Source organism: Antechinus flavipes, chromosome 4 (assembly GCF_016432865.1).
Source record: "Antechinus flavipes isolate AdamAnt ecotype Samford, QLD, Australia chromosome 4, AdamAnt_v2, whole genome shotgun sequence".
NCBI lineage: Eukaryota > Metazoa > Chordata > Mammalia > Dasyuromorphia > Dasyuridae > Antechinus > Antechinus flavipes.
Genome location: NC_067401.1, coordinates 55,597,191 through 55,624,571, shown reverse-complemented (window position 1 = coordinate 55,624,571; position 27,381 = coordinate 55,597,191). Strand labels below are relative to the sequence as shown.

Below are 27,381 nucleotides of genomic sequence, written 5' to 3'. Positions count from 1 at the left end.
TGAAAGGGGTAGGGAGTCTCTGGGTCGTGTACCAAAAAGAAAGAAGTTCAGAAGTAAGCAGCAGCTATTTGGCTCAGACTCCAAGGGGAGAGAAGGGGTCTTAATCCCAGCATGTCATTCAAATGGCAAATCCCAGAGCAAAAGGGAGCATACACTTCTGCCATGCTGTACTTCCACCTCCATAAAGAGTTGTTATGGTAACAAGCCAAAAGAAGAAAAAAAAATGTCTTTATTTAATATTTTTTTAAATCAAATTAACTGATGGTTCCTCTCTCCTTCCTCTCATAATTTTAATTAGTAGTTCAGTGGTTTTCTTACTGTCTCTTTTGATTTTCAGGATTTTCATTTTGGTGTTGAATTGGGGATTTCTAATTTGTTCTTTTATTAGGTTTTTTTTTTTAGCTGTTCACTCAATTCATTTCTTTTTCCATTTTATTTGTGCAAGCATTTAGATAAAGTAAAATTTCCCCTAAATACTGCTTTGTTTGCATCCCATGAATTTTGGTATATTGTTTTATCATTGTCATTCTCTTAAATAAAAAATAAATGTTTTTATGATTTGTACTCAGAAGTCTTTCTCAGTTCCTCTTAATTCTGATCCTATGGTTGATTTCCTCATTTCCTTTTTGGAGTGATTTCTCTGATTCATTGAGCATATAATTTTAAATTTTAATTACTTATTTGACCATTAGGTAACATGAAGGACTTGAAAACATTATAAAATATTATATTTTGTACCTATTTGGAAGGAAGAAAGAAATGATATCAGAAAGAAAACAGACTTGTAAATTTCTTACTCTCATGTCATATGAATTTAATAAAAGTGTACTTTTAAGTTCTTATAGTATAATATGCTTTCCAAGATGATTTTTTTTTCTTTCAGAAATGCTCATATGCCATTTTGCACGGTTTTCAATGTTAGTGATATAAAACTCAGTAGTCTAAATTCTCAAAATTAGACCATTTAAATTAGTTGAATTTGAAAGTATAAAATTCTGCATGTGGATTCTTTATGTGTTTTTCTACGTGGAAAGTTTCTTGCATGTAGAACATAGTGTCTATTTTCATAGGCTAGTCCAAACCTGTCATTCCATAAACAAAGAAATTGAGACCCAGAGAGCAGTTATGGTTGGTCTGAGTCATGCAGGAAATAACATCACTAGGATTTGAACCTAGATGTTCTGACTCCAAATCTAATGTGGTTTCTACCACATTACCTTGTCTACTTATAGAATTCATAACTAGAAGGTTCCTTAGATAATTTAGTTTAGTCCTCATTTCGTAAATGGAGCAACTAAAACCAAAAGAAAGAGAAAGTTACACATAATAATGCTTACATCCAGGCCATCTGATTCCCAATGCAATTCTTTTAAGAAAAAAATAAAATTGTGGTATCACTCAGATATTTTAAGCAGTTTTGTACCGGACACCATGGCAGATGCAGGGGATACAAATGTGATTGACCAGTTACCGCTCCCTCAGGGAGCTTACATTTAGTTTGAGGGATAGAATGTATCGCTGATAAGTAAAGACAAGTAGATACAAAGTTAATAAACAAAGAATTTGTGGTTGGGTTCCTAAGCTATGGAACTATGGGATGTAGGAAATGCCTCTTGAAGGAAGTGATCTTTGAGCTTCAGAGGAAGAAAGAGGGAGATAAAATATGATAAATATTGGAAACAAGCTGTGCAAAAAAAGTGGAAGAACAAGTAGGAAAAGATGAAGTTATATGTAATCTTCCTGGAAAAATTGACTTGAACCAGATTGTTGAAGTGCCAACCAGTGGGGTTATTAACTGGGGGTCTCTGGTCAGATTCCAAGGAGTGTGAGTGTGTGTGTGTGTGTGTGTGTGTGTGTGTGTGTTTATCACTAATCTTTGGTTTCTTTTGTATTTTGTTTTAACAACTTTAAAATATTATTTTGAGTGTCTATGATATAAAAGGTTTAATCTGTGTCCTTCAAGCAATAGAGAGCTAGGGGAGGTTTTGAGGGAGAATATGGCATGTATAGTAGGAAAGGCATGAAAATAGTTTAGCTAAGAAGTGATGAGGGCCTGGAATAGAGATGTGGTAGTATGAGTAAATGAGACAGATGCAAGAAATAGTAAAGAGGTGGAATCTGTAAGATTTGGTGGATATTGGGAGACAAAGAACTTTTGTTCTAAATAGAGGTGATAGTTGAATTGATAGGAACTAATAAGATCACTGAAGATACAAAGAGAAGAGAGCGCTCAGGAGAGAACCTTTGTATATTCATGCCTAGGGGGAAAGTTAAGGAGTAAAAAAAGATGTTGACTCTGCCAGGGAGACTGCAAAGATCTGACTGGGAGGGAAAAGAACAACTGTAAATAAGGAGCCCTATTATGGAAAGGACGAGGCAGTGAAGTGGTCCAGTAGTTAGGGCACTGGACCTGGAATAGAGAACATCCAAGTTAGAATCCAGCCTCACATAATTACTATTTATATGACTCTAGAAAAGTCACTTTGAATTGTGTTTGTCCCAGTTTCCTCAACTGAAAAATGGGGATAAAAATAGCATCTACCTCCCAGGAATGTTGTGAGGATTAAATGTAAGCACTATGCAGTTGGGACTATATAAATGATATTAACATTATTATTAATATCTATGGAAGAATCAGATGCTGGAGAGAGGGCAAGAAGGATGAAAATCTGGCAAAAAGTATATGGAGAGATGGGTAAAAGTTAATATTAAAAGAGGACCAAATAATCTTGGCAGAGTTGTGGAAAGACAAACAGGCACAATAATACATTGTTGGTAGAACTATGAATTGGGGCTGCCATTCTGAAAAAAACAATGGAATTATTCCAAGAAAATGACTAAAAATCCAGATCCTGTAAGCCAGAGATCCTACTGCTAGACATTTGCCTCAAGGAAGTAAAAAATGGAAATGGGTTTTATAAACACCAGAATATTTCTAACAGTACTTTTTGTAGTGGCAAAGAACTAGAGAGAAAGCAAATATTCATTGATGGGTGAATTAGACATGTGTATGGCACATAAATACAATGGAATATTACTTTGAAGCTGAAGCATACCCAATTTATATGAGCCAAGATAAAGTAAATAGAAACAGGAAAATAATACATGTAATCACAAAAACATTATAAGTGGAAAGAAAAAATAAAAATTGAACATTATTTATAATAATGAAGCTAGTTTTTAAGAATTGAAAAAAGTCGTCTTTTACCTTCTTTACCTTCAAATTCTACTTAGTGTTCTGTTTGCTTTTACTAAATTTTTTACCTTCATTTTTTTTTGTTGTTTTAGAAGGGATTATTGAGAAGGATATATTTTGAAATTGAAAGTGATGTGAAAACATTATGTCGTTCTGGAGTTTTGCAACAAATGGTTCTTGGGTTTTTCCTTGTGTGGATCCAGATGGATTCTTACAATAATTATTTTGCTTTCTGATTCTAGTATATTAGGGCAGTTTTCTTTGATGATCTCTTAAAGAATGCTGTCTAGGTTGTTTGTTTGTTTGTTTTTGTTTTTGTTTTTGTTTTTGTTTTTGGTTATGGCCTTCAGGTAGACAATAATTTTTAAATTGTCTTTCCTGGATTTGCTGTTTCTCCAATGAGGTATTTTACATTTCTTTTATTTTTTCATATTTTTAGTTTGATTGATTCTGATGTCTCATAGAGTCATTAGCTTCCATTTGCCCAGTTCCATTTTTAATGTATAATTTTCTTTAGTTACCTTTTTTTTTTTCCTTTTGATTATTCCTACATTTCAAGCTGTTATTTTCTTTGGTGGATTTTTTTTTTGTATTTGGTCAACTGTATATTTGCAAAAACAATATAACAATAAAAATCATGGAAAGAAAAAAAAAGGTTCTTGAATAAAATCTCAGTACACTAATATATCTCCATACACTAAGTATATGACTTAAAATATGAATCAAAGGTTGAAATTACTCATTACAGATTACTAATAGGCTCTTACATATGTAAAAAAGGGAAACATTTCTGTCAAGACAAGTAGCATTGTATTTAGAATATTACATTCTTTGACATATACAAGTTAATTGTATTACTCTTAGTAGTAGTTATGATAAATAAAAGAAAATTTATCCAATTTTATATCATCAGCTATATTATATACTTTGCTTTGTACTTGATCTCCAAGTGAAGTCATGAAATTCTCCAGAAACAGAGGAACTATGAAATAACTTTATTGTGTACATATTTAATGGCATTAAAAATTCATAACTTGATCATTTCAATTACCTATTGTTAATTGTACTCTGGTGGTTTAAGCTTGATTGTAGTATTGAAGCTACAATGAGAGTAAGTTGTAACACAACTGTAATGTAACTGTTTATTGTGGAGAAGAATTTCATATAAAGTAGCACTTAGACCTTGCCTAAGGGATGTGTATACTGAAGTTACTGAAAAACTTTCATCATAAAATAGTGTAAAATATTTTTAAACCCATCATTTTATACATACAAATTTTAAATTGAAATATTTAGTTATTACAAAAATTAGCCTAAGGTAAGGAGTTAAGGATTGATTTTGGTTTTCAATTTGTGAGAAATTAATCTATCATAAAAGACCTATTAACTCATCTTAAAGTTACACAAAGTAAATTTAAATTTATAATAAAAAACAGAACACTACTTGGAAACGTCATCCAAATCCATGTATTCTTTCTTCTGACTAAGTTTGAAATTTTATTGATTTATGAATATCAACAACTATTTTGAAAGATTTGTCTTAGTTGAGGAGAAGGAAAGCAACAAGAAACAGAAAGGAATGAACATTTATTAAACATATACTATGTGCCAGGCATTATGCTAAGCACTTTAGAAATATCTCATTTGATCCTGAAAATTCTGTAAGGTGGATGCTATTATCCTCATTTTACTGTTGAGAAAACTGAGGTAGATAGACAGTGATTAAGTGACTTAACTGTGGTCACAGAGCTAGGAAGTATCTAAGGATGCATTTCAAATATTTTCCTCTCTCTAGGTCTGTCACTCAAGCCACTCTATACATTATGATTGCTATCTACCTACCTTAATCTACCTAAATTCTGGAGAGCTGTATGTTTAGAGATACCTCTAATATTTTCACTTGTTATCAATTGTTCAATTATGGATGTCCTTTGGTAATTGATTGGCCTTTGAGATAATCTGTTTCTTTCTGTTGAGCTAAGGTTGTCTAATCATCTGTTTTTCTGTTAGATGGCTCTAATAAAATGTAGCTATAGAAGCAAAAGTGTTCAGACCCTTTATCATAGCTTTATAGGGCGATTTTAGCTCTTTGCTGATTTCATACCCCAGCCAGCAACACTTAGCCAGCTAATAGAGAAGTCTTTAGGCATTGAAGTCTTTTAAATTTTTTCTTTGCTATCATTTGGATTCTTGATTTATGTCATCAGAAAACTTTTAACTCCCATTGTACCCTTGTTTTAGTGAAACAAGAGTTATAAGTATGCTTCTAAAAATCTTGAATATTTTTTCTAAATACTTTATCTTAATGTTTACTTGCATTGCTAAAAATTTTCCTGGTATGTCATTATCTTGTATTGCTCACTTCATTTCCTAGAGTTTGAAGATCAAGTTATGGTGAGTAACCATATTGAAGAAATAAAAAGCTTTTGAAAGTCATGCTAATATGTAAATATGTAACAGCAGGGAGGGATTTTGTAACACTACCATGTATTCTACATTTAGACTGTTAAAATTCTAAGTCTAAATTCTAGAATTTAGAGCTAAAAGGAACCCCTTAAAGATTATCTAAGTCTGACTCCATCATTTTAACTTTCAATAAAATACTGTTCCATTTCTAATGTAATCTTGTCAATGTCTGTTCTGTTTTGACAGAATGGAAGCTTCTTGCCTGGAGCTGGCCCTGGAAGGAGAACGACTTTGTAAAGCAGGAGACTGCCGAGCTGGGGTGTCATTTTTTGAAGCCGCAGTTCAAGTTGGAACTGAAGACTTAAAAACACTAAGTGCTATTTATAGCCAGCTGGGCAATGCCTACTTCTACTTGCATGACTATGCCAAAGCTTTAGAGTATCATCATCATGATTTAACTCTGGCCAGGTAATAGCTTTAGACTTTTATATGCTCTTCTTGTGTTGCCTTTGATTGAGAAAACATCGCCAACATTTTAAAAATGTATCTACAGTTAATTTTAGTTCACATTGTTTTTCTCTGCCTGACATTTAAAACCCTTTGCAGTCTGGCTTCCTACCACCTTTTCTATATTATTTCTATCCTTCACCCTCTTTTACATTCCAATCAAATAGATCTGCTAACTCTCTCCTCAACTTAAGTGTTTCAACTCTTATTTTTGTGCCTTTATACTGATGGTAATAGAATCTTCCTTGACTCCTTCACAATCTAGTTAATGCATCACTTTTCATACAGAACTTTTCTAGTCCTCCAAGTTATTAGCCTTTCTCCCTCTTGAAATTACTTTGTATAAAGTTCATATTTATGGTTTAAATTTTATGGGTGTATGGATTGCTCAGTGAGGACCAGAACTTCTAGAGTGAGGTCTTGCTGAGTCCTTTTCAAGGCTGCTCATCCATCTTTGGTGTCCACTTGTGGCTCCAAGAAGCCTTAGTATGTACAGCAGCCACATTTTGGTAAAACTATCTTCCAGATAGGCTAACCCAGATTGAGGCTGTCAGTGAATTAAGGGATATCTCCGGCAAGTATGTAAAGACATCCCCCAGAAGACTGGCAGATGAGAACAGATTGTTTCGAAGTCCATGAAGGTGGCTTCGGCAGGCACTGTGGAGCATTTAAGAGCTTGGTCAGATATTGAAGACATCCGCCACATCCCAGGCTTTGCCAAGTGACTTTGTCTTTTCACTGGACTTCAGTGACTATGGAAGTGAGGCTGATGACTTTGTCAACTCTGCCTCTGTAAATTCAATTTACAAGTAAAATATCACCCCTTGATGTCATTGATCCTCTTTGAAAACAAAGAATAAACAGCATTTTCTTACTGGTGTACCTGCTGTTTTGTCTCCTACACAATCTTTCATTGATTATTTATTTGTACAAGTACATAGGTGCCAGACACTCTTCTAGGTACAGGGGAATAGAGTCAAAATGGAACCATCTCTGTCTTCAAGGATTTTTACAATATATAGAGAGAAATAACATATATGGAATAAATACAAACTAAATTAAGGTCATTTAGGCAGAACATTAGAATTTGGAATCAGAAAAGGTTTTATGTAGATTGGAGCTTAAGCTGAATCATGAAAGAAGTCATGGATTCTGCTAGGCAGAGGCAAGGAAGAAGGGAATTCCAGGTGTTAGGAATGGTGGGTACAAGAGATGGCAAGCAGTGTGTCATGGTAAGGAATAACAAGAATACTTTAACTAGACTGGTGTGAGGAGTATGGTAATGTATTAGGAAGTTAGAGTCAGATTGTGAGGGCTTTAGAAGGCAAAGGATTTTTTTTCCTAGGGACAAGTGTTTGAGATAGGGGAATGATAAAGTCAGAACCTGCATTTAAATTTTCTATGGTAGCTGTGTGGACAATGAACTAGAAAGGATACTGAGTGTGAGGCAGAGGAACCAATTAAGAGGATGTGGTCATAGTCCATAATTGGTACCAAGATCTATTTTGCTTTTTTCTTCCCAGTGCCTAAGTAGATATTTGATGATGTTTGTTGGGTTGAATTGAGTTCTAGATCCAAGGCTTCATTTTATAGCAAAAACATTATTTTATTTGAGTGCTATAAAAATGGGTTTACATTAAGTTTAACTAAAACACATAGAGGCAGCATGGCAAAGGTAATAGAGAACTGATCTTGGGGTCAGGAAGACCTGTGTTCAAGGCTTTGCTGTGACATAGGTTATCTTTGTAACCTTTAAATGCTCTGAGCAACTAAGACCTAAAGATTTCAGAAAAAGTGCAGTCCTGCATTGATTGAAGGAGTTTCCTCCCTCCTTCCTTTCCTGGAGCTCCTTTACTAGGCCTTCCTTAACCCTTCTTAATTCTAGTACTTTCCCTCTGTTAATTATTTTCCATTTAGCTTCTATGTAGCTTGCTTTGTAAATACGTTTGCATGCTGTCTCCTCCATTATATTGTAGGCTCCTTGAAGGCAAGAATTGTCTTTTGCTCCTATTTATGTCCCCAGTGCTTAGCACAATTTCTTGCACATAGTAGGCACTTAATAAATGTTGACTTTTTTTATTGTATGAATACTTATCCTCTGAAAAGCAAAATACTTTGCTCTAAATTCTTTGGTTCTATTCTTATTTCAAAGGAACAGATTTTATAAATGAAAGCACTGTTTTTGAAATAGTTTGATATACTTTTCAATAATTTCAGGACAATTGGAGACCAATTAGGTGAAGCTAAAGCCAGTGGTAACCTGGGAAACACCTTAAAAGTTCTTGGCAATTTTGATGAAGCTATTGTTTGCTGTCAGAGACACCTAGATATCTCCAGAGAACTTGATGATAAGGTAAAATTGAAATATTATTGGTTGCAGTACAGTAAGAGTTTTCTGGCTTTGAATCCTGGCTATCATTTATTACCTCTAGGACTCTGAATGAGACATTTAATCTGAGCCCCAGTTTCTTTCTCTGTAAAGAAAATATTAGGGTGTGATGACACATAAGACTAACGTTCTAAAAATTGCTGATTTAATAGCAAAGAAAATATTTGAAAGGATCCATGAATGCTAAAAATAGTAATTTCCTTAGCTATTTTTAACAGATTTATGAAAAATTAGCTCATTCCCTAATTGATAGTCAAACAAGCAGTTTTTTGAGAAAGAAATCCAAGTTAACAAGTGCCATATTAAAAAAAATGTAATAAATTACTAATAGTTAGAGAGATGCAAATTGAAACAACTCTGAGATTACCTCATTCATATTCATCAGACTGGCAAAGTTAACCAAAAACCGGAAAATAACAAATGATGAAGGAGGTTCAGGAAAACAGGCACATTAATATACTGCTGTATCGATGAATTGGTGGTCATTTTGGAATTAAGCTCCCAAAGTCACTAAACTCTGCAATATATTTTGTTCTAGAAAAACTGTTACTAGACGATAACATATCCCAAAAGAGAGGAAAAACTCATATGTACAAAAATATTTTAGAAACTTTTTTTTGTAGGGGAAAAAACCTGGAAACTAACAGGTAGCCCTTCATTTGAGAAATAGTTAAACAAATTGAGGTGTATAAATATGATAGAATACTATCAGGCTATAAAATAATGAAAAGATTAACTTTAGAGACACTTAGCAAGATTTATATGAACTGATACAGTTAAGTTAGCATAATCAAGAGTATAGTTTATATAGTAATAACTTTATGAAGTCAAAGTATTTTGAAAGACTTAATCAAGTCAATCACTAATCCTAATTCCATGGTCCCGATGTATACTACCCATCTCTTAAATTTGGCCAATATGGAAATTTGTTTTACTTGACTATGCATATGTGTTATAATTTTTTTTCCCTCTCAAGGGATAGGAGGAAGAGAAAATAAATACTTGTTTTATTCTTTTATGACTTATAAGTTAAGACTATTTATATATTATATTTAATCTAATAGCTGCTCATTATTTTTAAATGTAATCAATTTGTTGGCATTCCAATTTAGGTTGGGGAAGCAAGAGCACTTTATAATCTTGGTAATGTATACCACTCTAAAGGGAAAAGTTTTAGCTGCCCTGGCTCTCATGACCCAGGAGAATTTCCAGAAGAGGTGAAAACCGCATTGCAGAAAGCAGCAGATTATTATGAGTAAGTAGCCATGGTATCCTCCTCCTCTTCTTTTTCCTTTTTTTCCTCATCACTACTCACATGTCACCTTCCTTAAGCCCTGAATCATATGTAGACACTGACCTGGGTGATTCTGGAAGATAGGCAAAAACTTTAAGAGCAGAACTACTAAATAGGCAACAAAGATTATGAGAAAAGTCCTATGCCCTGTTTGTTTTTTTCCTCCTCTGAAACTTTAAAGTGGACCAGTGCCATCTATTGGCAAATTTTCAAAATGCCTTGGGTTTTAATATAAAGTAACCCCATCTGAGCACACAGAAAAATAGACTTTTGCTGCTAAAGGTGATAGGCATGTCATGCTATAAGAAATGGGGGGGGGGGGGAGGAGGAAGTTTTGATAAAGATAATAATAGTAGTGGTAGTAGTAATTTTTCACATTTCCCATATTTCTTTTACTTCATTGTTGAAAAGTCAGATTCCTAATGTAATTGTGGATATTCTATACCTTTAACACTTTTGTTACTAGATCATAGTCTTTTAAAAAAATTATTTTAAACTAAATACAAACTAAGAAAAAACAAAATAGAAAAAGACAAAAAGGAAAATTTTAAAAATAAACATTGTCAAAACATCAGGAAGATTCAAAATATGCAACAATAAATTTCCATTTCAAGAAAGCATAGATAAAAATAAAATACATTGTATTCATGATTGTTCATCTTTTCTTTGCTTTGTTGTATGTTATAGGTTATTCTTTTGTTCTCTGCTGTATTTTATTTTGTTCTTTTTTCTCTTTCATCCCTTCCCCCACCTCCCTCAAGCAAGCTACAGTTAAGCATATGTATGTATCACACATACATATATCTATATGCATACACACAAATATACTTACATAAATACATTAACACATATATACACATATATATTTACATATCTGTAGACGTGCAGTAAATCATAATTTTATAGAATTCTTTAGCTAGGAAAGAAAGCTAAAGAAACAAGGCAGCATTCTTTTGTATTTAGCTTTTTTTAAATGTGGATTACTTTTAGTATATTAATTTTATTAGAATTAAAATTTTAATTCAAAGTAAAACCAAATATTTACAATTGTATTTCTTAATAATTTTTATTATCCTTTAGGGAAAATCTATCAATAGTGACTGCTTTAGGGGACAGAGCAGCCCAAGGGCGTGCCTTTGGTAATCTTGGAAATACTCATTATCTTCTTGGCAACTTTAGAGATGCTGTTGTATCCCATGAGCAGGTATGATGGTGGAATTTCCTAAAACAATATTTTGGGTTTTTTTCTTCCTCACCTGAGTTGTAATCAAACTGTTTATTCCTATTTTATAACTGTGAGCTTTGAGGTGGCAAAACCAATTTTTTTCCTTTATGTCTAATTAGAATTTTCTGTTTTAGCGTCTCTTGATTGCAAAAGAGTTTGGAGATAAAGCTGCTGAGAGAAGAGCATATAGCAACCTTGGAAATGCATATATATTCCTCAGTGAATTTGAAACTGCTGCAGATTACTACAAGTTAGTACAAATATCAAATGAATAGTTTGTGAGCTTATTAATTTTTCAATTTTATAATTTTTCTAAGATAAAGAAGAATAGACTTTTATGTTTATTCAGATATCAGTGTTCATCATTGAACATGAAGTCTTTCAAAATGTCTAAGAGGGTACTTAAATGTTGAAGTAAGAGACACAGGCATGCGTGCGCATGCGCTGTGTATGTATATAATCTTCAAATAAATGTGGTTTTTTTACATTATCTAAATGTTTTACTTTTTTTTTTCATTTTTACATTACCTAAATTTCCCTGTCTTCCTTTCTTCATGTCAGAGCCATCTCATAGAATAATATTTATATGTATGTGTATACATGTAGTTTTTCTTCCAAGTTTGATCATGTCCAAAATAGGGCCGTTATTTTCAGTCTTGAAGTGTTAGGAATAAAAAAAATACTATCAATCAGCAGTCCCTAATTTCCTATCACTTTTTCCTCCAATGAAAGTATTTCCTCTTCTCTTTATTCCACTCTTACCTCCCACTAGTTACTAAAATCTATTCCTAAGCCAATGATAAGTGGCCTTTCTGGGTGATTCCATCCCACTTAAAAGAAAAATTTGAATTCCAAAAGTTCTTAAATTGTCATTTTGCATGGTGATTCTTTTGAAGGGGATCTTATTTTTTTAATCACTTTTGGATCATGTAGTTAGTCACATTTCATAATTATTTTTGATATGTGAGAAATAAACTTACTTTATAACAGAGAACTTTTTAAAGATTAAATCTAACGTCATGAACACTAATGATGGTGGCACATTTGACTTGTGAAATTTGGCCATGTTTTTATGTAAATATGCTTGTGTTATCCGTAACCACCCATTTTATTTAGAAATTGTGAATTTAAATACTAGTCTTAATTAGCTAAGCATTTTAATCTTGGCAAAATCAAGTTGAGCTAGATGAACTAGCAACAACTTCCTAAAAGTAACCAAAGTAAGGACAAAAAAAAAAAAAAACACACATAAATACTGAAAAATATATTGTTGCAATTTCTCAATCTTTTACATCAGTATACTTTTCATATTTTTGTGGGACAGCCATAAAATATTGTCCTCATAGTTACTCAGTAGTCTCAGTTTAGCATTTTAGTTTATTTTATTCTTTTCTGCTTAATCTCTTCATTTAATGATCTTTATTGTATATATATTTTTTAAAAGCTTTAACGGTACAGAATTTTTTAGTTATAGTTGTATTGTGATGTGTAATGAATTATGATTGTTTTACAACTAACTTTCCTTGATTTCAGGAAAACACTACAGTTGGCCCGGCAGCTGAAAGATAGAGCTGTAGAAGCACAATCTTGTTATAGCCTTGGGAACACTTATACTTTACTTCAAGACTATGAAAAGGCCATTGATTATCACCTGAAACACTTTACTATAGCCCAAGAACTGAATGATAGGTAAAAATTATCAACTTATTTGCTGTAGTTTTGGTAAAATATAATTAGCCAATAAGTCTATATTTTAATGTTTAGAATCATTGCTCATTTAAAATTTGCTTCTATAATGTAGCTTTGAGCTCCTGTTTCCTTTGGTTTGTTGATACTTTAGTAAAATGTGATTATAGTGTGTTCCTTGAAAGAATAAACCCAAAGAATTCTTGATGTACTGCCAGATAATCCTGACCTTATATATTAGAAAACTTCATTTTGTTTGCTTGGCTTATGTTGCAGAATTGGAGAAGGAAGAGCATGCTGGAGTTTAGGAAATGCCTACACAGCCTTAGGAAATCATGATCAAGCCATGCATTTTGCTGAGAAGCACTTGGAAATTTCAAGAGAAGTAAGAAACCGAAACTTCCCTATGAAACTGCTATTTTGATCAACTCCAGGGAATAGGCTGGGATGGGGAAGAGGAACATATTTCTTCCTCATTCCTTTATCTAAGTTGCTTCAGCACTGCTGATCATTTTGCTAATTATATAATACTGATTTGAGACCTTTAGAGGTTTTGAATGCTTTTTAGATAAGATAATGTGAAGAATAGCATTCTTTAAATATAAAAAAAGATTGTTTTACCTGCTGTTCTCTCATCTAGCCCAATCCTAAAGCATTCTTAGTTCCTGGAATGTTATACTCTGCTAAAGTTAACACTAAAGAAAAAACAGCATGGTAGGAAGAACACGATGGCAGGCTCTTCCACTTGCTAGCAAGCCTTTTTGTTGTTTAGTCATTTGGTTGTGTCTGACTGTGTGACCCCCATTGGGAGTTTTCTTGATAGAGACTGGCGTGGTTAGCCAGGATCTTCTCCAGCTCTTTTACAGAGGAGGAAATCAAGCCAACAGGGGGAAGTGACTTGCCCAGGATCATGGAGCTAGTCAGAGTCTGAGGCTAGATTCAAACTAATAAGTCTTCCTGACCACAGGCTTAGCCCTCTTACCATTTAGCCTCTCTAGGCTCAATGTCTTTATCCACGGTGATCCAATGGGTGTTTATTCAGTGCTGTGGTATGCAAGAATTCAGATAGGTGAAACAAAAATAAAGTCCTGTCCTAAAGGAATCTGTACTGTGTTGGAGAGGAGAATTTAGCCAATGCACAGCTCATACTCAGACATTCTATAGAAATCTATTTCCATCTATATCTGTGAATGTAAATGTACAGATAGATAAAATTGAGAGGCATCATGGTGTGAATCTGGGCTTGAACTCAGGAATACTTGGATTCAAATTTTGGGGCACTGAGGTATTAAGTGACATGCCAGAGATGGCCCAGGTGGGACTTAGATCTGCCAAGTAATATAAGTAGTCTGAAAACAATGTTGGGAACTGGCACCAGTTAGGAATGATGAAGAGATTGTCATGCACCAGCAAAGGCGTGGTTGAGATTAGGGAACATGAAGTTTTGATAGCCCTAAACTAACCCAGTTAGACTTTGATTTGCTGCAGCCTCATACAGAAAAAGGGCGGCATAGTGCAGGTGAGTCAGGGTTGGGAGTACACACTATTAGTGTCAACAGGACATGGGATTCAGGAGGAGGGGATCTGATGAACTATAGGGTCAAGTTTTTTCAAGAGAGAAGTGAGCTCAGAGCAGAGGTGACAGACCAGGACTGATGAAAAATCTCAATGAGACTGAAGATTAGTTTTTGGAGAAACAATGGTAGTGTAGAGCAAGTTGTGGTCAGAGAAGAGTTTCAGAATTCTGGACCATGAATACCACAAAGTTATTGTTACTTGGGAAGACGGGTAGAAGGGACATCAAAAGGGCTGGTTCTAACCCTCTAAGGGGTTGATAAATTTAAAGGACAAGATATTTGAGGAATCCTTAACATTTATATTCAAGTTCCTACATGTGAGAGTAGGGGATAGGGTAGAAGGGGAAGATTGAGTTAAGGACCAACTCCTAGTGATCTGTGAATTCCAGTCAGGATTTAGTTAGGAAAGTAAAGATGGATAAGATGAACCTGGAGGAGAAAGGACCAAGAGAGATAGCAGATAAAATTGCAAGAAGCCACAATGGCAGTTAAGTATTTCTTCACCTGACTCATGTCTGAGGATTCATTGTCTTTGTCTTCTGAAGGAAGTCACATTTCTGTGAATGCACAGTGATGAAAGTAGTGTTAAGAAGAAATATGGGCCCAGCGTAATAGTATTAATGCTAGGAGAGAGACTATGGAGGGCACAATGTGGAGGGAATCTTGGGAAGAAGGAGGGCAAATGTACGTGGGGAAGAAGGATTAGGAAGTAGAAGCAGCAGAAAGAATTTTATTGTAATCTTGAAAATAAGCATATTGGGGCATTGGGCTTATTTTCTTATCTAGAGTTTTGTTCTTTTTTAAATAATTTTTCAGATGATTATATTTTTAAATAAGTGTGGAAAGTATATTTTGATTACTAATGAAATTCTGTCAAATTATTCATCTTTCATATTCAAAAAATATTCTTAATCTTTTAACACTCCTAATCTTTCAGTAGTGATTCTAAAATTGGAAGTACTTGTTGATTGTAGATTGGGGACAAAAGTGGTGAGTTAACAGCCAGATTGAATCTTTCGGATCTTCAAATGGTGCTTGGTCTCAGCTATAGCACAAATAATTCAATGCTGTCTGAAAACAATGAAATTGACAACTTCTGTGGTAAGTGCATATTTTCTGTAAACCAGTTTTACTATTACGTAGAATGTGTGTTTCTTTCCATTAACAGTAATAGGAAAATTGGGAAGAAAAGTTAAGAGTTCTGTTTTGGACATACTGAGTTTGAAAAACCTACAGGAGATCTCAATACATGTCCAAATGTAGCTGATGATTTGTGACTAGAGGTCAGGGGAGAGACTACGGGCTGGACATAGATATCTGGGAATCATCTGCATAGAGATGACATTAATCCCTTGAGAACTAATGGAATTTTCAGGTGAACTAATAAGAGGGAAAAAAGGAAAGATCCCAAGACAGTCTTTGGAGGCACTCATGGTTGGATAAAGCAGCAGATAGATGGGCAGAAAAAGAAGCAATAGTATACTTTCACAAAAACCTGAAGAAAGATCATCCTGGCAAGGACAGTTGACTTTGTTATCTGTTTCAGAAAGGTCAGGAAGGATAAGAATTGAGAAGTCATCAGACAACGAAGAGATCGCTCATAGTTCCACGGAATGATTAGGTCAGAAGCAAGACTGCAGAAGGCTTTAGAAATTAATGAGAGAAGTAGAGATACCTACCTATTATAGAGACCCTAATTTCAGAATATTTTAGCTTATTTTCTGGTAGTCACTGTCATCATGTGAGATCTTATTAAAATAGCACAAAAAGAATTCCTGACTTAATAAGGCTTTATTATTTTATTTTGCTTTTCTTACTTATTAAAATTAAAGTCACTAACTCATTTTTAAGAAACATTATTTTGTATAAGGAAAAACTAAGTTATTGTAAGATGCCCTTCTAAATTAGAGAGCAAATTTGAGAGGGTGGAGTTTCAAGTCATAATATAAACCCTCTAGATCAAAGCATTTTAGAGGAAGTGAACAGTCTATTTGCAGGTAGTTAGTTGGAATAGAAAATGATTCTTCCTAAACCCCATCAATTGAATAAAGAATTTAGCCTGTTTTTATTTCATACACATTTCCTTTCTGACATTCTGGAACCCAAATCATTTTTGAAAGGTGAGTAGAATTGATGTGCTGAAATTATAATTTGAAATGCCTTGCTTGGAATCAGGTTGGTTTACTTTTATTTTACATTTTTCCTTCCAAAGATACACGTCCTAAAGTAGGACGCCGACACAGTATGGAAAATATGGAACTTATGAAGTTAACACCAGAGAAGGTTGGCAAATTTTTTATCTTTTTTAATTTTGAGAATTTTGATGACAATGCTTAATAAAGTAAATTCTCAGTCTGAGTATTTTCAGTGGATTGACAAAAAAAAATTATCTTGTGTGAATTTGTAGTTTGTTGTCATAAAGGAGTTGGTCAACTAAAAAACTTGTATCAAATACTGTACAGCTTAAATTGATTGGCATCTGATTATATAATAAGCAAGAGACTACATTTTTGGAGTGCAACAATTTTTGGCTTTTCATAGTACATCTTAAAGAGACATTTCCTATAACTTTCCTAAGTTACCTTTACTTTGACAAGAGTATCCTTTCCTTAGGAGAGGTTGTTGATAAATAATAATTGTGGGAAAGGTGTCTGTGAATTATAAAGGGTTGGTCCAAATACAAATAGGGGCAGGTAAGATTATTTCAATCAAATCTGATTGGTTGGTTGACTATTATCCATGTAATAAGTGGATCATATGATCAGATCGGCACCTAAGGAAAGTTAACTTGGCCTATTTTGGAGAGAGATGAGCAAGCCAGATGGTAGTTGCATGGATAGAGAGAAGGGAGCGATTCAGAAGTGGCAAAATTTGGCAACTGATTAGATGGGGTGATGGAAAGTGAAGAGGTAAGGGAAATGCCCAGATTTTGAGCCTGAGATCCTAGGAGGATTGTTGTTGGAAGGGGGAGGAATTTAGCCAATTCAGTTCTAGACCTGCTGAGGTCAAGATTATCTCCAGGACATCCAGTACTGCCCAGTAGATGATTGGTGCTATGGCATTGATGTGAAAGGGAGAGACATCTATATAGAGAGGAGGGTTTAACCCATAAGTGCTTATGAAGTTTCCAAGAAAGCAAGACTAGGAAAAGAGAAGATGCCTCCCAGGACAGAGCCTTGGAAAACAATTCAAGTTAGTGGATGTGATTTAGAGAGAATATGACATGAAGAGAGACTGAAAAAAGCACAGACAGGTAGGAAATGAACTAGATGAGAGAAGTCTCAATCAGAAAAAAAATTTTGACAAGTTTCCTCCAAGTTTGTCTTGGTCTTGTTTATTTCCACATAGATTGTGTGTTGTCCCTTCCATTAAACTGGAAACTTTTTGAGAGCAGAGACTTTGCCTTTGTGGTCCCAGCACTTAGCACAGTGCCTTACAAACAGCAGGCACTTAATAAATGTTGACTTGAATGTCAAATACAGCAGATAGATCAAAAAGGATGATTGTTATTGATAATAAAATCAATTTATAATTTATACATCTAATAATAACATTTATTATAGTACTGTATTCCAGGCACTGTGTTAAGTGTTTTACAATTATTTTATTTGATCCTCACAAATTTAGTCCATCTTCTACATTAAAAACCTTAAAATATACTAAAAAATTTCATGTCTTAGTTGTCTTTTCTCCAAGCTAAACAACTGATCCTCCTATGACAAACGTGTCTTCCTGATTACTGTTTTCTGAATGCTCTCCATCCCCACACTTGAGGCTATGGTCCTGGTACAGATAATAGTTATCCCTCTTAGATTTCAGAATACTAGATTCAATTCAAGATTCTATGCTGTCAGGATTTTTTTTTTAATTCTGATTGTAATTCAAAACCTCTTGAGATATTAGACAATTTGAAGATACAAAACTATGTCACCTCTGTCTATATTTAATACATTGATATAGTCCAAGGTTAAACACACATTTTAGGCTACTGTCTTAAAAATCAATCAACAACTAAATTGATTTTGATTCAACATAATTATAAGATTGTCATTTCTTCTGACCTGTGTTTAATTTTGTAGGTTCAGAACTGGAATAGTGAACTTCTTGCTAAGCAGAAACCTCTTATTGCCAAACCATCTGCAAAGCTGCTTTTTGTAAACCGACTAAAGGGGAAAAAATACAAAAATAATTCTTCCACTAAAGTTCTGCAAGATGCTAGTAATTCTATTGATCACCGACTTCCAAATTCTCAGAGGGTATGTTTGTAATGACTTTTGCTATGGGCAGGGATGAAGATGTATGTTAGTTTCATTTCTATGAGAATTTTTTTGGTTTGGCTTTATTCTGGACCTATGATTTCATTGGTCTAGTTCTGAGAGAAATGTTCCTCTACCAGTACAGATCTGCAGGGCCTAGAAAGTTACTTGGTATAATTGCCTTTGATCACATTCCTAACAGGTGTCAATGTCCCAGTTCTTCCTCACTGCAAGAGAAAAGTATAGGACGCTTTTATTATATGTGTTGTTATATTACATGCATTGTTAATACACATAGAGCTGATGCTGGGTCTGTTTTTAAAAAGACTTAAGTCTCTACCAAGACATGGTATTTATTATCTGAGGACCAGTCTGGCTCCTCACCAGAACACTGGCTACAATTTTGGTCAAAGCTTACACAATTTGCAAAACATGGTGTAGTAGTGATCTCCAAGCAGCTTTTCCTTGGTCTTTCTATAGCATTTCAACCCTTTCTTGATTTTTCTCGCCTTTGTAACCATATGGTTCTATAATTCTCTCCTCCTTCCTCCCTCCTCCCTTTCCACAGCTTTCTCTGCAGGACACTCCCCAAAGCAGCTGTTAGGGGCCAGCTTCGCTTTTTTTTGTGCTCACTGTGATCTGTTCCTTTGGTATCATTCGCATGATTCAGTCTGTCCCTCTAGCCCTTGATCTGGCCATGGTCCCACTGCCTTTTCACTGCAACGACACCTGACCTTTCAGTCACTCCCATTGTCGAGTCCTGTCCCTCCTGCCTGGTCATCCTTATGGAGGCATTTTCTGTGCAGCCTCTTGCAGCAACTCTGGCAGGAGTCCCTACCTACCCATTAATCTTGGTGCAGTGGGCGCTCTATTAACATAATATTAATATTTTGACATATTACTATTTAATCCTGAAAACATTGAGTGCTCTCTGTGCACAGGAATCTGGTGCTGTGTAGTACCAATTGAGTTCTATTACAAAGTTCATCATTACTATTTTATTCTTGGTATTCTGCTTCTTAAAGGGTTCAGGTAGAACTCACATTTATTAAGAACCTGTACTATGCCAGATACTATGCAAGAGATGAAAACACTCTCTTATCCAGCTCAGTCTAATGAAACAACATACTTATGACTGAGAACAAAAAAGACAGATACAGGATGAATTATTAGTAGTGAGAAGTCACTTGGATTCTTAAGAGGGATTGGGGAAGGCTTCCTGGAGGAGGGGTTTGAATTGTAACTTGAAGGAGGCCAGGGGATGAAGATAAATTACCAGAGTCAGGGATAGAGAAGTGTTCGATGATTCCATCTTCCTACCGTCCAGAGATTAGAAGCTTTTGTTTTTGAGACTTGTGCCATTTTACTTACCTTAAGTGAATAGTTTACAGACCATAGTAGCATCATAGATTTACAACCTTTATTCTAAGTCCCTCATTTTACAGATCAGAGCTGAGAACAAGGTCAGGGAAAAACTCAGGTCACATAATGAGATTTTATCATTGACTTTAAATCTAGTTTTTTATTATGAACGTGTATAATAATTTTACCTGTTACACAGCTCTCATTTTGTGGTATGGAGGTGACTGAATTACAACATTTATATAAAGGCTTTAAAGTACTTTACAACCACCCTGTGAAGTAGGTTCTACAAATATCTCTATTTTAAAGATGAGAGTGACTTGCTAATGAATGGTTGGTTATTAGCTACAAGTGTCAGGAACAAGATCAAAGGCCAGGACTTCCTAAAGCCAAGTCTGGCCTTCTGCACCTGTGCCTCAATTGCAAAGCTATCAGGAGAGTACTAGCTGTGGCTGGTTATAAGGCTGTAAAGTTTTTAAGCACCTACCCAGGGATAAAGACAAAACTAGCCTAGCTAAGTTTTTTTGGACATAAGCTGCTCATGCTTGCCATTTGCTAGAACTGGATTGAGGTCTATTATCCAGAAACCATACTGGTGAAGTCATAATTTCTTTAATATTTCAGAGTCAATGAAGATCCTCTAATACTTCAGAATAAGTCAACGAATATGTTAAAAGCTAGGTTGCATTCTGTGCATAATCACATCATCAACATTTTCTTCATCACTAACTAATCAGAAAAATATAGAAAAAGGATTTTAAAAAATTGTTTTTTCTCTTAGGCTTTTTACTGTGCCAAGAAAGTTAAATATTTGATCTTCAATTTCCTCATCTATAAAATGAGCGTAAAGATAACATCTACCCACAGTTATTCTTATGGAAATTAAGTAAAAATAATCTAAGTAAACTGCTTTGCAAACCTTCAGAACGTGAACTCTCATCACTTTTAGTGCATATAAGGAGTTGGAAATAAGCTGGGGATAGCAAAATTTGTTCTTAAATGACTAGAATTTTCTGAAAATAATTTAATAGTTAAAAGATTTTTTAAAACTGATTTTGAATCAGAGATGTAGACCTTTATGCTAGCATTTATATAGTTCAAATTGAGTGTTGGTATTTCTCACATAGAAAGTTGTTATAAAAGACATGGAAATACTTGAAGATTGTAATGACATTTTTTATTTTATTACTACTGATAGTACCAACTTGATTTGTTCTCCCAGTGATGTAAAGATACATTTTTTTGGTACCTTTTGCATTTTGGTATCTTGAGACTGGGGTTCCCATTTTTAAAATACTGAATTCTCAAGTTAATTTGCTTTTCCCTTAATGTTTCAGAAAATCAGTGCGGATACAATTGGAGATGAAGGGTTCTTTGACTTATTGAGTCGATTTCAAAGTAACAGGATGGATGACCAGCGATGCTGCTTAAAGGACAAGAACTGCCACACGACTTCAACCACAACTTCTTCCACTCCCCCCAAAACAAAGAGAAAATGTAAGTAATTTAAGCTGTTTGTACTCACATCTGCCACTGGGTTTAAGAAAGGACACCAATAAAAAGGTTAGACACTTGGGGATAGGATTCTTATTTAGAAGGAACAAAAATTCTTGAAAGGTCAGCAGTGAAACCATGGGCTGACACAATCAGATCTCTGAGAACTGATGGAATTCCATGATTGGTGGTTCTAGAAGGGAATGTCTTCTTTAAAAGAACAGGATCCACTAAAGTTTACTATGTTTTGAAGACACATAAAGAAAAGAGGGGAAATAGTTGTTAAAGTCAGTGACGTGTTATGTACAAAAAGAGGAAATAGATGAAGAATTTGAGAAACAGCTCACTAGCCTCATTAAGATACACGATTTAGTAGTTTTGAGGACTTCAGCGATATCAGATTTAAATAGAAACAGTATGTGCTACATATTAAGACATTATCAATATTTTATTTCTTGTTAAACATTAATTTGGTTCTGTGACCTGAACGTGATACCTCTGATATAGACAAAGCTGAATGAAGCTTCATCTCCAATCAAAACAGCACCTGACAATTTTTTGATTTGTCTTAATGATACCCAAGATGGTGAAGGAAATGTTGAGGCAAACTGCTGTTCTGATTTCCTATTCTGAATCTGATTTCCACTACAAAAGAGGAATGTGGTTTTTAGAATCTGATTTCCACCACAAAAAAGGAATGTGGTTTTTAGAATTTATGGCTTCAGAGATTAGCAAAAGTAGGAAGAGCACTGAGATTTTAGAAACTCTCAAAATGAAGTCCTGAAGACACAAAGAACAGCAGGTTTGATGAGAAGGAATAGCAACAGTTTTAGGAGATCCTCAATGCACAAGAACGAGAACTAAAATTAAAATTTAAGACGGTATCAAAGAGCAGGATGACTCCAGGAGCACAGCACAGTCTTACTATTGCAGTGTTTGGAGTAGACCAAGAACAAAAAAAGGGTTTTAAAGCTACATTTCAGGGAAGAATGATGTTGGGACTACACTAAGTACGAAACAGCATCTCCCTGGTAGGAGTTTATGTCTGAGACAGACTAGAATCTCATACCTCTAGCCTTTCAGTTCCACAGCAGAGATTCCAAAGAACTGAATTCACCTCTTCCTGGACAACCACTTACAAAGCCTTTGCCACCACACATACTGCACAAGTACCAAGGATACAAAGGCAAAAGTGAGACGGCTCCTTCCTTCAGTGTACATTTTATTAGAGGGAGAAGGCAACAGTAGTGGTGAGAGGGAAAACAAATAGAATAAAGGTAGACCTAGACCAGAAGTAGTTTTGTGGTCAATGAATGCTAAAGCTGGTTTGACTGAATCTTAAAGAGTTCATAAAAGGCAGTCAAGACAGTAAGATAGAAGAGATTTTGGAATATTGTTTGCCTCTTTCTTCTGCAGTGGGTTCAGAGTTATTTTTGTCCATTCCCCATAATCCCCAATTCAGATTCTAAGAAATCAGTGCTGTGACTGAGCATATTTTATTACATTCGAAAGCCAAATGTTGTGATGCAACATTTAGACCAATAGCCACACCTTTTCCTCCATCTGATGTTCTCTGGGATAACAGGTTTGGTTCCAGTAAAATTTTGAGAGGATTATGTTTTTTTTTGTTTTTTTTTTTTAATTTTAATTTTTTTTTTGTCCTTCTAATTCTCTTTTTTTTTAATTTTTATTTAATAATTACTTTATATTGACAGAATCCATGCCAGGGTAATTTTTTTTTTTTTTACAACATTATCCTTTGCACTCGTTTCTGTTCCAATTTTTTTCCCCTCCCTCCCTCCACCCCCTCCCCTAGATGGCAAGCAGTCCTTTATATGTTGGATATGTTGCAGTATAGAGAGGATTATGTTCTTGAGGAAAGTAAATGTATCTTTGACCCTCTCGTGCTGATAAGTTCCTTTTTCCTTCTAGCTCTGTCTGTTTCTGTTGTCTCCCCCCACACGGATGAATTTTTGGACCTGCTTGCTAGCTCACAGAGCCGTCGTCTAGATGACCAGCGGGCAAGTTTTAGCAATCTGCCAGGGCTCCGCCTAACTCACAACAATAAAAATCAGTCAGTACTTGGGCACTTGATCGCCAGTGACAACAAAGAGCCAGATGATGATTTCTTTGATATCCTTGTAAAATGCCAAGTACGTCTATTTTTTTCCCAATGCACATAGTCCTTGATGCTAGAAATATTGCAGTTTAATTATTAGAAAGAACTGGTTTGATTTGAGCATTGTTTTAGTTATAGGTTACTGCATTAGATTACCCCATTGAACGTTAGAAGTTAGATAGTAGAATCATGGGTTCAGAGCCAGAAGGAACCTCAGGATAATCTGATCCAAATCACTTATTTTACAAATGAGAAAAAAGCTATACAGACTCACAGATTTGAAGCTGGGCCTTTTGATTCTTTTGATTGCTCTTTTCCCGTATTGCTTCCTCATTCAGATAGATGCAATCGCATCTGCTGTCACTATCTTTTGTTTTTGCCACCATGACTTAAAAGACTTAAAACAAAGTTATGAAGCTATCCTAATGTGCACATTATAACATAAATTTTGTACAATAATATCATCAGGGATTTAAAATTCAAGTTAGTATGTCTAAACTGCTTTTAAAATATTGGAGAACTAGTAGCATGTTCAGATGTCCGTTCCCAGCTCAACCCTATTCCAAATGATCTGACCTACAGTAACATAGGCCTGCCTGCTAATTCAGATCCCTTCAGTTCACAGCTTTGGGGGCTTATTAAGAAGGATTTAACATAATAGTTATTTGCTCCTGAGTTGGTAACAGGGACTAAACAAAATCATAAATTAACTTATTAATTTATATAATTGTGGTTCATCATACCTAGCCAAAAAAAAAGCTATGGGGCAATCATAACAATGTCAGATTATTAGAATGAAGCCCTCCATTATTAGTATGAAAAAATAGCAACCCATTCTCACCAACAGTGAATTGACAGTGTAACTTTTCTTATTCTGATTGTTTTATGTACCCAGGTATGATTCATCACATGCATTTGGAAGGCTGAATTGAGATCAAGTTATTTCCACATTCATATTTTCATTTTTTCTGATTCCAAGTATATTTGAAAATATTTAATATTTTTTCCAAATATGGAAAACTTAATTTCTTTCAGAATGGTTATCAGTGATCTAATAGCCTGTATACTATGGTTTTCCTTTACCATGGTAACATTTTAATCTCCTTTTCCTTTTTTTTTAGGGCTCCAGATTAGATGATCAGAGATGTGCTCCACCACCTGCTGCTACCAAGGGACCAACGGTACCAGATGAGGACTTTTTTAGCCTTATTTTACGGTCTCAGGCAAAAAGAATGGATGAACAGAGAGTTCTTCTACAACAAGACCAGAACAGAGACACCAAATTTGTTCTAAAAAACCTTTTGCAAAACAGTGCCTTGTTGGAATTTGAAAATTCAGAAGGAAAATCAGGAAACCACTAATGCTATATTACTGAAATTACTGCAGGGAAAATAAATTTGTCTTTACCTTAAAGGGAAAATTTGTAGCACTGTAGTAGATATAGCTTGAAGAGATTTTTTAGAATTATGTAAATAATTTTTTAATGGTACAGTGATAAAGAATTAACATTTCTCTTGATTATGTTTGAACATAGTGCTTTTAGTATATTTGTAAGGTGCAGTATCAAGCATGTGGTCACTGCGTAGGTTTTCTATTTTTTTTTGATTTGCTGAAATTTCTCTGTATTTTTGTAAAATAGAAAGCTATAGATTAAGAATGTATCTCCTTATGGGTTTTTTTTTTTATGTTAATGATTAGCAATGGTACTTTTTTATACTTGATTGTATTGGAGGATAGGGTACTTGATTAATGTAAAAAGATCATTTGTAAAAAACATGTTTTGTACAGATCTTAAATTTTTTTTTTCCTTTTAGATTGCCCCATTTTCTTTACTTGTCTTAAAGCTGGTACAAAGGAAATGCTGGAGGAATAAACAAACTTTCCTCTCGTATAAAGTTTTGGGAAATTTTTTCCATACTTGTGACATTACTGCAACTTACCTCCTCTGATGAAATTCAGATTTTGCTGAAACAACTCCTGTGTATTATCTAAGCACCATTTTCAAAGATTGTGTATGCTCATTCATCTTCAGTCTTCAGATCCTAAAAGGACTATATATAATATGGAAGAAATACTAAGTTTTTCTTGGCTCCAAAGGTGAGAACCAGAATCAATGGGTTTTAATTGCAGGAAAGAACTTACAAACAGAGCTATGTAGATGATATGTATATGGTCTTTTAAGGTTCACAAAAACCCTATTGGGTAGTATAGTTAGTTATCCCTTTTTATCAATACAGGACATTTTCCCCCATTACACCATGTCTTGTCACCCGAGGTTTTTAGGTTTTCAAATTCAGTAAGGTCTCTTCTTGCTCTATGTAGAGCCTCATCCCCTGCCAAGAGTTTTCTCTCTTCCTTATCTCATGCTACTCATACATTTCACATCATCTTCTTTATTTTGGTCTTCATTGAAAAAGTAGCCTTTACATGAATCCTTGATCTCACACGTCTCACTATTACCCACTTTTCAGTCTCTTCACTATTCATTCTTTTCCTATCTACTAGTTCCTTGCCTGCTACCTAGACATATATGTATAACTTCATTTGATTCAATCATCTTCACCTAACTATCAATCTGGTATTCTCTCCTTTCTTGGCTAAGTACGTTGAGAAAGCACTATACTTGTAGTCTTCACTGTCTCTTTTCTATATTCTAATATTCCTTTTAATTAATTATAGTTCATTCTAATACTCCTTTCCCTTAGGTGTTCTCTCCTTCCTACCTCTCCTACCTGCTCCATCCTCTCTGATAGATCTTCATATCTGGAACGCCCACTAACTAGGAGAGTTACCAAAAAAATCTGTCCTGGACTCTTTTCCTTCTGTATTATCTCACCTGCTCCTTTTATATACGTGAATCCCAGATGTCCAGGTTAGACATTCCCTTCTCCTTCTGAACTTCAGTCCTGCCTGCAACGTCAAGATGTCTTGGTAGGCACCTCAAATTCAACAGGCGCAAAATAGAACCATTATCTTTCCCCTCCCCCCAAAACCTTACTATTTTTGAACTACTAGTCACATGGATTACTATCCTCTGAGTCACTCAGGTTCACAAACTGTCACCACATAGATCCAATCTGTTACCAAGTCTTAAGATTTCTACCTTCAAAACATTTCTCTCATGTATTGTTTTCTCTTCACTTCCACCATCACCATACCCAATTTAATCAACCAGTATTTATTAAGAACTTATTATGTGTCAAGCACTGTGTTAAGCATGGGGGGATACAAAGACAAAAAATACTGCTTTCAAGGAGCTCACAGTATTATAGTGGAAGAGGAAACAGCTCTATAAACATGCTACATACAAGATAAATGGAGAGGCACTAAGATTAAGGGAAACAGAAAAATGCTTCTTGCAAAAGATAAGATTTCAGCTGAAACTTGTAGAACACTACATGAGCTGAGAGGTAAAAGAAAGGAAGGAGCATTCTAGACATGGGAAATATACAGTCTCATTCCTTGACGTTACAGTCTAATATAAGAAAACCATGGTTATCAGGAGTCTTAGAAGAAATTTAATTATAGGGCCTGTTAAATCTGGATGATCTCTAATTAAGAATGAAATAAGGGGGAAGGAATTCAGAGAGGGGAAAGGGGAAATTATTCATAAATGAGGTATACAAAAAAGAGTTTATGTAATATGAAGGGGGCATTAGGAAGGAACACATGGCACTAGAACATCATATGTGGACTGGTTAAAAAAGGCAGCAGTAGCAATCATGATCCTAGGAGAAGCAAAAAACAGACCTAAATTAGAAGTTCTCAAAGGTACCATAAATATGAATTAATATCAATCCTAATTAATCATGCACCAAATGGAATAACATCTATATTCTTAGAAAGGAAAAGTTAAAACAAATTATAAGA

General features: G+C 34.7%; 2 protein-coding genes and 1 long non-coding RNA gene across 3 annotated transcripts in view; 1 reads left to right on the top strand and 2 right to left on the bottom strand.

The window, feature by feature from the left end:
* The window catches only part of LOC127559405 (uncharacterized), a 42,468-nt gene extending 19,151 nt beyond the window's left edge, over positions 1-23,317 (bottom strand). Inside the window, exon 1 of the long non-coding RNA XR_007953121.1 lies at positions 21,424-23,317. This is a non-coding gene — a long non-coding RNA (uncharacterized LOC127559405). The remainder of the gene's footprint in view (positions 1-21,423) is intronic.
* Positions 1-25,406, top strand: part of GPSM2 (G protein signaling modulator 2) — a 46,728-nt gene extending 21,322 nt beyond the window's left edge. Inside the window, exons 3-15 of the mRNA XM_051993170.1 lie at positions 5,849-6,070; positions 8,327-8,462; positions 9,611-9,753; positions 10,873-10,996; positions 11,152-11,267; positions 12,551-12,706; positions 12,980-13,088; positions 15,255-15,381; positions 16,493-16,563; positions 18,360-18,536; positions 21,236-21,395; positions 23,325-23,545; positions 24,633-25,406. Coding sequence (XP_051849130.1) covers positions 5,849-6,070; positions 8,327-8,462; positions 9,611-9,753; positions 10,873-10,996; positions 11,152-11,267; positions 12,551-12,706; positions 12,980-13,088; positions 15,255-15,381; positions 16,493-16,563; positions 18,360-18,536; positions 21,236-21,395; positions 23,325-23,545; positions 24,633-24,872 — 2,002 coding nt within the window. The 3' untranslated portion in view covers positions 24,873-25,406. The remainder of the gene's footprint in view (positions 1-5,848; positions 6,071-8,326; positions 8,463-9,610; positions 9,754-10,872; positions 10,997-11,151; positions 11,268-12,550; positions 12,707-12,979; positions 13,089-15,254; positions 15,382-16,492; positions 16,564-18,359; positions 18,537-21,235; positions 21,396-23,324; positions 23,546-24,632) is intronic.
* CLCC1 (chloride channel CLIC like 1) overlaps positions 25,099-27,381 on the bottom strand; it is a 34,184-nt gene continuing 31,901 nt past the window's right edge. The window contains exon 14 of the mRNA XM_051993175.1: positions 25,099-27,239. Coding sequence (XP_051849135.1) covers positions 27,232-27,239 — 8 coding nt within the window. The 3' untranslated portion in view covers positions 25,099-27,231. The remainder of the gene's footprint in view (positions 27,240-27,381) is intronic.